General features: G+C 39.2%; 1 protein-coding gene across 6 annotated transcripts in view; it reads left to right on the forward strand.

The window, feature by feature from the left end:
- The window catches only part of CFLAR (CASP8 and FADD like apoptosis regulator), a 58400-nt gene extending 52379 nt beyond the window's left edge, over positions 1-6021 (forward strand). For all 6 annotated transcript variants that reach the window (XM_055573091.1, XM_055573090.1, XM_055573095.1 and 3 more), the window contains one exon: positions 912-6021. In XM_055573091.1, coding sequence (XP_055429066.1) covers positions 912-1050 — 139 coding nt within the window. In that variant the 3' untranslated portion in view covers positions 1051-6021. The remainder of the gene's footprint in view (positions 1-911) is intronic.
- The last annotated feature ends 5290 nt before the right edge of the window (positions 6022-11311 follow it).

Here is an 11311-nt window from a genome sequence, read left to right on the forward strand (position 1 = left end):
ACCATTGGACCACCAGGGAAGTCCAATAAGCATGTTAAAAACCTTTGATACATCTTATCAGATTGTCTTCTAGGACAGTTAGACCAGCTTTTCAAAAAAATTTGGCCATGCCATGTGGCTTGAGGGACTTTAGTTTCTTAATCAGAGATTGAACCCAGAACCCTGGTAGTGAGAGCATTGAGTCCTAACCACCGGACTGCCAGGGAATTCTCATAGGGCTGCTTTTATGAGACTATCTACATCCCTGAGTTTTCACTAATACTGTGTGCTCTTTTATTTCCCACGTCTTGACAATTTGATGGGTAAAAAATGGTACCAGATTGTACAGGTTTGCAAGTCTTTGTTACTTGGACATTTTTGATGTTTATTGGCAAGAATACTTTTCTAAGGGAACCATTAGCAGTCTGGTGTTCCTTTAGGGGGAAGCAAGCCTCACTGTGCCTCAAATGAAGATTAGTAGTCCCTTTTCAGTTGCCCACTAATTACAATTTAGCGTATCTCCAAGTCACTTGTGAAAGGCATCTTTCATTGTTTGGGGAACCCCAGGAATAAATCTCAGGGCCCAGGACACCTAGCCTCCTCAAGGATGGCTCAACAGTAAAGGGAGGGCTAGAGCAGGGGTGACTCAGCCTTCCAAGGTGGAAATGCCATGGGCCAGCCACATCTTTGGCCTGTCCTTTTACATTCATCCTGCATTTGCACAGAGTTGCCTCTTGGGGGAGGGGACTGTGATCATCAAACCAGACTGCTGCAAACCTGTTTAGATCATTTGCTAAGCAGCTTGTAGACTATTTAGAAAGGAACAGTTTTACAGCACTTTCATATCTGTGAGTTGATTTCATTCTGATGATAATCTGTCTCCTCATTGATAATTGCATGGGATTAATTTTTGCCTTCTACGTTCCCTCCAGAAAGCACTCGCTCCTGGAACTCCACACTGAACTCAACCGCCTGGTGTATGATTGGAACAGCAAAGTGTCTGCTAAGGAGCGATACTACGTCTGGCTGCAGCACACTTTGAGAAAGAATCTCTTCCTCGCTCACAAATAAAACGTCTACATCACGGCGGGTGAGAACCTGCTTACTGTTGTGTCTCCATATGGCAGAAAGCGCAGAGAGAACAGGCTGTCTTGTGTCTCTTCTTATATGCCTTTCCTTGGGCTTCCCCGGGGGCTCAGTGGTAAAGAATTCACCTGCAATGCAGGAGTGAGTCACAGGAGACGCAGGTTCAATCCCTGGGTCCTGAAGATCACCTTTGAGTACGCATGGCAACCCACTCCAGTATTCATGCATAGAGAATCCCATGGACAGAGCAGCCCAGCAGGCTACAGTCCATGGGGTCCCAAGAGTCGGACACAACTTAGCAACTAAACTACCACCATCCAAAAACAGTAGAGCATTTTTTGCAAATGTTCATGAAACATTTACCACAACAGACTATATTCTGGGCCATAAAATAATATATTTAAGAGGATTGAAACCACACAAAATATATTCTCAGACTATGAAGAAATTAGCCTAAAAATAGCATCTGAAAAATCTACAAATATTTGGAAATCAGACAGCACACTTATAAATACCCCTGTTCAAAAAAGTCTAGGGAAATTGGAAAATATCTTTAATTGAATACAATGAAAATACAAATAGCAAAATTTGTGGCATACAGCTAGTAAGATTGATCTCTAGTTCGGCAGAGTTGGAAAGAATCAGACACGACTGAGCTACTGTGCATTCTAGCACGCATGCACTAGCTAGAATGATAAGGGAAAAGACACATAAATTAGGAGTGTTAGTAAGGAAAGACACCACTACAGATCCCATAGAGACATTAAAACTGAAATATTTATTGGCAGATTTATGCTGATAAACTTTTATGAAATTGACTATATCCTTAAGAGATAAACTGCCAAAGCTCACTCAAGGTGCAAAGAATCACATGGACAGAGGAGCCTGGCAGGCTACATGGATCTCAAAGGGTTGGACATGGCACATAAGCATACCTTTCCTCCTTGGATTGGAGAGCATGACCTAGAAGAGTATTATTGCTTAAAATATCCTGAAAGGGGGACCTCCCTGGCAGTTCAGGGATTAAGACTCTACTTCCACTGCAGGGGACTTGAGTCTGATCCTTTGTTGGGAAACTGATCCCATGTGCCACTTGCCACTTGGAGGAAAAAAAAAAAATACAAAGTAAAAAACAAACCAGCAATAAAACAGTTATTTATTAAATTATATTATGTTGTCTGTTTACTTTTGTCACTTTTGTTAATACCATTTGTCAGCCCACGGATTTCAAGGAGAAGAGCATTAAGGGTTTGCTTGTGTGTTTTGCTCACTGGCAAGGGTTCTGGAGTGGAGTAGAGGGACTTTGATTCCAGGAGCAGGCCTTCAAGATGGGAGGAATAAGGACTTGCCATCCCTTGCCTACTTCACAGAATTGTTCCAAGAATGAAATGAGAGAGCCCTTATGATCATACCCACTGACTACACTGCTGATGCCACACATGGCTGTTATTATTAATAGCACACTGTGGAGGAGTTATTTTGAAAACGTTGAATCAAAGCTTGAAAACTGGTAAGGATTTTGGCAGGTTGAGATGGAGAAGAGAATACATTGCAGAAGAAACAGGTCAAATGAAGGAGCAGGGGAAATGCAAGGCATGTTTTAAAAACCATGAGTGTAACTTTTAGCTGGAATGTAGAATGTGAGCAGTGGTGACAAGCCAGGAGATGCCTGGCATGTGGTTGGCATGTGAAGACCTGAAAAGACCCCCATCTCTGTCTTTTAGTCAGCTCTCATGTAAGTTATTTTTCCTCACTTTAATGGTGGAGTCTGAACTACTTTGACACTTCTGTATATAAGGATTTGATTATTAAATGCCTTATTTCATTGAGTATAGTTTTTAAGTAAAGTTTTTTAGGCATGCTAAAAGAGAATTATATTAGGCATCAATATAATGGATACTCATGTACCCACAACCCAGCTTAAAGGAAATGTTCTAAAATCTTCAGCGAAGACTCTGAAGACATTGCTTAAGTAATAGCCCTAAATATAAAAGAGATAAATATATTAAAATACTTCAAACTTTATAATAACCCCCCAACTGAAAATTCATCCAGTGTTCAGTAATAGGGGCATAATTATGCTGAAAAGTCCAGTGGTTGGAATTCTAACTGTTAAAATTATATATACAAATAATAAAGGCTTACATGAGTTGTTCTTAGCTCATCACATAAATTATCTCATTTAATCCTCAGAACAGCTCTATGAGGTAGGTATTTTTGTCCCCTTTATTATTTATTCCCACTTTAGAGATGAGGAGGGTGAGCACAGTGATATTATGTAGATTATCCGTAGTCACCCTGGCTTGAGGATATAAACTCAAGCCATAATCAGAGCATTTAAAAAATGTATTTATTTATTTATTTGGCTGTGCCAGGTCTTAGTTGCAGCACATGGGATCTTCAGGCTTCATTGTGGCATGCAGGATCTTAGTTGCAGCATGCAGGAATTTTTAGGTGTGATATGTGGGATCTAGCCTCCTGACCAGGGATTGAATCTGGGCCCCCTGCATTGGGAGTGTGGGGTCCTAGCCACTGGACCAGCAGGGAAATCCCAACAGAGCCTTTACTTTTATAGTAAGTATATTTAAAGCAAAAACAAACAAAAAAATGTCTCAGGAAAACAAAAGCCCAGAAAGAAATATTCCAAAAGGGGTATACTAACGACAGGACTATGGCTGATATTTTTTCTGTTTTCCAAATCCTCATCTCGATATATTTGAGAATACTGCTTTCTAGAGTAAAGACTAGGTAATTCTTTGAACTTTTGACTCATTGGTTCTTTGGTGCTAAAGAAACAACTCTTCTCTAGTTCTGTATTCACTTCTCTGTCTGGTCTTTAGTCTTTTTCAGTAGAAGGATCCCTGTTCTCAGGGCTGCTGTTCTAGGCCACTGGCTAGGACTGACTCATCAACCTCAGTTCCATGGCAGCCCCCAACCCCTTCCATCCTTTTCCATGAATGAGCCATGGTTGGTGTCACTTGACACCTTCTTCTGTCTGCAGTGTTTGAAATGGAGATCTCTTTGCTAAGATTCTAGGAGCAAGTTTTCAGGATTGAGGTCAGCCTTGTCAGTTTGTCTGTGTAGCAGACCCTGCTTACTGTCCCAAATACCATTCTCTTTATCCCTAGTAATAGAAGTCTTAATTTGATCCTGAGCACAAAGCCTCACAGAATACAGCCTAGATGTCCAGGTTGTGCTAGTATTAAAGAGCTCAGTTCAGTTCAGTTCAGTCGCTCAGTCGGATCCAACTCTTTGAGACCCCATGAATCGCAGCACGCCAGGCCTCCCTGTCCATCACCAACTCCCAGAGTTCACTCAGACTCACGTCCATCAAGTCAGTGATACCATCCAGCCATCTCATCCCCTGTCGTCCCCGTCTCCTCCCACCTTCAATCTTTCCCAACATCAGGGTCTTTTCAAATGAGTCAGCTCTTTGCATCAGGTGGCCAAAATATTGGAGTTTCAGCTTCAACATCAGTCCTTCCAATGAACACCCAGGACTGATTTCCTTTAGGATGGACTGGTTGGATCTCCTTACTGTCCAAGGGACTCTCAAGAGTCTTCTCCAACACCACAGTTCAAAAACATCAATTCTTTGGCGTTCAGCTTTCTTCACAGTCCAACTCTCACATCCATACATGACTACTGGAAAAACCATAGCCTTGACTAGATGGACCTTTGTTGACAAAGTAATGTCTCTGCTTTTTAATATGCTGTCTAGGTTTGTCATAACTTTCCTTCCAAGGAGTAAGCGCCTTTTAATTTCATGGCTGCAGTCACCATCTGCAGTGATTTTGGAGCCCCAAAAAACAAAGTCTGACACTGTTTCCACTGTTTCCCCATCTGATTGCCATGAAGTGATGGGACCAGATGCCATGATCTTAGTTTTCTGAATGTTGAGTTTTAAGCCAACTTTTTCACTCTCCTCTTTCACCTTCATCAAGAGGCTCTTTAATTCTTCACTTTCTGCCATAAGGGTGGTGTCATCTGCATATCTGAGGTTATTGATATTTCTCCCAGCAATCTTGATTCCAGCTTGTGCTTCCTCTAAACTAGCGTTTCTCATGATATACTCTGCGTTTAAGTTAAATAAGCAAGGTAACAATATACAGCCTTGACATACTCCTTTTCCTATTTGGAACCAGTCTGTTGTTCCATGTCCAGTTCTAACTGCTGCTTCCTGACCTGCATATAGGTTTCTCAAGAGTCAGGTCAGGTGGTCTGGTATTCCCATTTCTTGAAGAATTTTCCACAGTTTATTGTGATGCACACAGTCAAAGGCTTTGGCATAGTCAATAAAGCAGAAATATATGTTTTTCTGGAACTCTCGCTTTTTCAAGGATCCAGCGGATGTTGGCAATTTGATCTCTGGTTCCTCTGCCTTTTCTAAAACCAGCTTGAACATCTGGAAGTTCATGGTTCATGTATTGCTGAAGCCTAACCCTCCTACAAATGCTGTAGACCTGAGTTCAATCCCTGGGTCTGGAATATCCCCTGGAGGAGGGTATAGTGACCCACTCCAGTATTCTTGCCTGGAGAATCCCCATGGACAGAAGAGCTGGTGGGCTATAGTCCATGGGGTCACAAACAGTAGGACACGACTGAAGTGACTTAGCACGCACACACACCATCTGGCTTATACCTTGTTATTTGATTAAAATATTTATGCCTGTTTTAAGTTTAAAATAAAAATTTGCTTAGATCATTTTAATTTGTAATTATTGTTTTAAAATGTGTGTATGTATGTATGGTTAAAAATGTAATGTTAAAACCTGAGCTGATCAGCCTGATATTCTGTGATGACCTCAAGGGGTGGGATGGTGGGAGGAGATGGAAGCTTAACAGGGAGGAATTATGTATATACACTATGACTGATTCATTTTGTATGGCACAAGTCAACATAACATTGTAAAGCAATTATCCTGTAATTGAAAATAAATAAAAATAAAATTTAAAAACCTGAGCTGACCTAAGTTTTTGATATGTCTGGTGGTGTCATTTATTTTCTTTTATATTTTTGTGTTGGAGAGATGGAGATGCTTTTTTTGTTAAGACATTAGTAGGAATTGGACACTGTCCTCATAGGAGAGGTAATCCTCATAACAGATGTAATCCACAAGGAAGAGTTCTAACTGAATCATTAATATAGACCAGCTTTTGGACCTGGTTTACAGTGGGTAAGAGTTTGAAAAATACATACAGAGAACTGGGTATAAAAAAGAAATAGTAAATCTGCACATATGTTTAGGATTACCGAAGATAATGACTCCAAAGGACCCACTGTTTGTAAATCCACAATTTCTTGTTTCCCAGCCAGACCTTTTCTTGTCTACAGCATTCCCAGAGGTGGAAATGTAGTACTCAATCAAGGCCATTAAATGAAATGTCTGATTTTTCAAGAATTTATTCTGTCCTCTATTCCAAGAAACACTTACTCTAAACATCTTCTTGTGCCATACCAAAGCTACCAGACCCATGCATTCAAATTTTTCCACTTTGGCTCTATCAAATACTTGATAAGCAAACATTCAAGAAATACAAATTCTCTTCAATAAATCCCTCTGTAGTATCAACTGGTATACACCAAGGACCATGGATTAATCGAACACCCCACTAGATACCTGGAGGGTCACCTAAAATGTAGATTACAGGTGAACAAGTACTTGTACATACATGCTCATAGCAGTAAATTCACAGCAGTTGGAAGCAACTCAAATGTACATCAGCAGATGAATGGATTAAGTAAACGTGGTATATCCATAAAATACAGTTATTTGTCCATAAGAAAAAATTAAGTACTGATCAATGCTACAACACAGATGAACCTTGAAAACATCACGCTAAGTAAAAGAAGTCAGACACAAAAGGTCACATATTGTATGATAGCATTTATGTGAAATACCCAGAATAGGCAAATCCATAGAGAAAAATAGCAGATTAGCAGTTGCCAGAGACTGGGGTAAGGGTATTGGGGAAAGACTGCTTAAGTGGGGACAAGGTCTCCTTTGAGGTTCTTAAAATGTTTTGGAACTAGATAGAGGTAATGGTCGCATTAACACTGTAAATGTGCTAAAGGTCACTGAATTGTACACTTTAAAAAAGTATATTGTATGTGAATTTCACCTCAAATTTTTGAAAAAATGGAAAAAAAAGATTAAGATAATTTATTAGTTGTTAAATGAACATTTCTCCCCAACTTTTTTTCTTTTTTAAGACAACTTATTTTTTAGAATAATTTTAGGATTACAGAAAATTTGTACAGAAAGTACAAAGTTTCCATATACTCTCCCACTCCCCACAATTCTCCTCTATTAACACCTTGCATTATTGTGGTACAGTAGTTACAATTGAGGAACAATATTGATACATTTGTATTAAACTAAAGTCTACTAGCATTTACATTAGGGTTCACTCAGTGTTGTACAGCTCCTGGTTTTGACAAATGTGTATCAGGTATGTACCATTAATGTACCATACAGAACATTTTCACTGCCCTAAAAATACTTTGTGCTCCACTTACTCATCCTTCTCTCCCTCTAAGCCCTTGACTACCACTGATCTTTTTACTTTCTTTATAATTTTGCTATTTCTAGAATGCCATACAGTATAATAGCCTTTTCAGACTGACTTCTTTCACTCAATAAAATGCATTTAAAATTTCTCCATGTCTTTTCACAACTTGATAACTCAGTTCTTTTTATTTCTGAATAATACTTCATTCTTTAGATATACCAGAGATTGTTCACTCACTTACGGAAGGGTATCTTGGTTGCTTCTAAGTTTTGGCATTATGAATAAAGCTGTTAGAAACATTCGGGTGCTGATTTTTGTGTGAATGTAGATGCTCAACTTATTTGAGTGAATACGCAGGAGAGAAATTGCTGTATTGTCTGGTAACCCTATGTTTAACTTCCGAAAAAATGGAAAGACTGTATTCCTAAGTGGCTGTACTATTTGGCAGAGTTCTTTTGCTCCACATCCTTGCCAGCATTTGGTGGTGTTAGTGGTTTGCATTTCAGCTATTTTAGTAGATCTGTAGACTCTTGCCTGGAAAATCCTATGGACAGAGGTGCCTGGTAGGCTACAGTCCATGGGGTGGCACTGAGCGACTTCCCTTTCACTTTTCACTTTCATGCATTGGAGAAGGAAATGGCAACCCACTCCAGTATTCTTGTCCAGAATCCCAGGGACAGAGGAGCCTGGTGGGCTGCTGTCTATGGGGTTGCACAGAGTCGGACATAACTGAATTATGTGACTTAGCAGCAGCAGCAGTGATATTATATGTGTATATATATATATTTTTAATTGAAATATAGTTGATTTATACGTTATATTCATATTCTTTTAATTTGCAATTATTTAATGACAAGATGATGAGTACTTTTTTAATCCTTATTTGACATCCATATATCTTCTTCCAACCAGGAACTGAACCTGGGCCCTTGGCCCAGTGAAAGTGTGGAGTCCTAACTACTAGACTAACAGGAAATTCCCCATATATCTTCTTTGTTGAGATATATATCAAAATCTTTTGCCTGTTATTTTTATTTTTAATTGGAAGATAATTGCTTTGCAGTGTTGTGTTGATTTCTGCCATATGACAATGCAAATCAGTCATAAGTATACATATAACCCCTCCTTCTTGAGTCTCCCTCACACCCTCCCATCCCACCCCTCTAGTTGGTCATAGAACACCAGGCTGAGCTCCCTGTGTTATACAGCAACTTCCCACTTGCTATCTATTTTACACATGATAATATATATATATGTATATATATATAACATATATACATATAATATGGATTCTTTACTGTCTGAGCCACCAGGGAAGCCTATATGTGTGTGTGTGTGTGTGTGTGTGTATACACATACATATATTTCAATGCTATTCACTCAACTCATCCCACCCTCTCCTTCCCCTCTCAGGTCCATAAGTCTGTTCTCTATGTCTGCCTCCATTGCTGCCCTGCAGATAGGCTCATCAGTACCATCTTTCTAGATTCCATATATATGTGTTCATATATGATATTTGTTTTTCTCTCCCTGACTTACTTCACTCTGTACAACAGGCTCTAAGTTCATTCACCTCAGTTCAACTGACTCATACTTGTTCCTTTTTATGGCTGAATGATATTCCATCGTATATATGTACTACAACTTTATTCATCTGTCAATGGATGTCTAGGTTGCTTCCATGTCCGGGCTATTGTAAATAGTGCTGCAATAAACACTGGGGTACATGTGTCTTTTAGAATTATGGTTTTCTCAGGGTATATGCCAAGGAGTGGGATTGCTGGGTCATATGGTAGTCTTATTCCTAGTTTTTAAAGGACTCTGCACACTGTTCTCCATAGGGGCTGTATCACTTTACATTCACACCAAAAGTGGAAGAATTATCCCTTTTCTCCACATCCTCTCCAGCATTTGTTTGTAGATTTTTGCTGATGGCCATTCTGATCAATGTGAGGTGATACCTCATTGTAGTTTTGATTTGCATTTCTTTAATAAGGAGCAATTTGATCCTCTTTTCATGTGTTGGCCATCAGTAAGTCTTCTTTGGAGAAATGTCTGTTTAGGTCTTCTGCCTATTTTTTAATCAGGTTGTTTGTATTTCTAATATTGAATTCCTTCTATATTTTGGAGATTAATCCTTTGTCAATTGCTTCATTTGCAATTATTTTCTCCCATTCTGAGTGTTGTCTTTTCATTGTTTGTTGTTTCCTTTGCTGTGTAAAAGCTCTTAAGTTTAATTAGCTCCCACTTGTTTGTTTTTGTTTCTATTTCTAGTATGCTAGGAGGGGAGTCAAAGATTTTACTGCAATTTATGTTAAAAAGTGTTCTGCCTATGTTCTCTTCTAAGCATTTTATAGTTTCTGGCCTTACATTTAGGTCTTTAATCCATTTTGAGTTTATTTTTGTATATGGTGTTAGGAAGTTTATGCATCAGTTCAGTTCAATTCAGTTGCTCAGTCATGTCTGACTCAGTGACCCCATGAATCGCAGTATGCCAGGCCTCCCTGTCCATCACCAACTCCCGGAGTTCACTCAGACTCATGTCCATTGAGTCGGTGATGCCATCCAACCATCTCATCTTCTGTCGTCCCCTTCTCCTCCTGCCCTCAATCTTTCCCAGCATCAGGGTCTTTGCAAATGAATCAGCTCTTTGCATGAGGCGGCCAAAGTATTGGAGTTTCAGTTTCAACATCAGTCCTTCCGATGAACACCCAGGACTGATCTCCTTTAGGATGGACTTATTGGATCTCCTTGCTGTCCAAGGGACGCTCAAGAGTCTTCTCCAACACCACAGTTCAAAAGCATCAATTCTTCAGCCCTCAGCTTTCTTTATAGTCCAACTCTCATATCCATACATGACCACTGGTAAAACCATAGCCTTGACTACATGGACCTTTGTTGACAAAGTGATCTCTCTGCTTTTTAATATGCTGTCTAGGTTGGTCATGATTTTTCTTCCAAGGAGTAAGGTCTTTAAATTTCATGGCTGCAATCACCATCTGCAGTGATTTTGGAGCCCAGGAAAATAAAGTCCAGTTTTCCCAGCACCACTTATTGAAGAGGCTGTCTTTTCTCCATTATGTATTTTTGCCTCCTTTGTCAAAGATAAAGTGCCCATAGGTGCATGGGTTTATCTCTAGGCTTTCTGTCTTGTTCCACTGATCTATATTTCTGTTTCTGTGCTAGTACCATACTGTCTTGGTTGCTGTAATGTTGTAGTATAGTCTGAAGTCAGGAAGGTTGATTCTTCTAGCTCCATTGTTTCTCAAGATTGTTTTAGCTATTGGGGGTCTTTTGTGTTTCCATACAAACTGTAAAATTTTTTATTCTAGTTCTGTGAAATATGCCATTGGTAATTTGATAGAGATTGCACTGAATCTGTAGATTGCTTTGGGTAGTATAGTCATTTCATAACATTGGTTCTTCCAGTCCAAGGACATGATACATCACTCCATCTGTTTGTGTCATTTTTTATTTATTTCATCAGTGTCTTATGGTTTTCTGCATATAGTTCTTTCATTTCATTAGGTAGGTTTATTCCTAGGTATTTTATTCTTTCTGTTGCAGTGGTGAATGGGATTATTTCCTTAATTTTTCTTTCTGAGTTTTCTTTATTAGTGTATAGAAATGCGAGGGATTTCTGTGCATTAATTTTGTATCCTGGGAATTCATTAAATTCATTGATTAGCTCTAGTAATTTTCTGGTGGTATCTTTAGGTTTTTCTATCTATGA

This window comes from Bubalus kerabau, chromosome 3 (genome assembly GCF_029407905.1).
Source record: "Bubalus kerabau isolate K-KA32 ecotype Philippines breed swamp buffalo chromosome 3, PCC_UOA_SB_1v2, whole genome shotgun sequence".
NCBI lineage: Eukaryota > Metazoa > Chordata > Mammalia > Artiodactyla > Bovidae > Bubalus > Bubalus kerabau.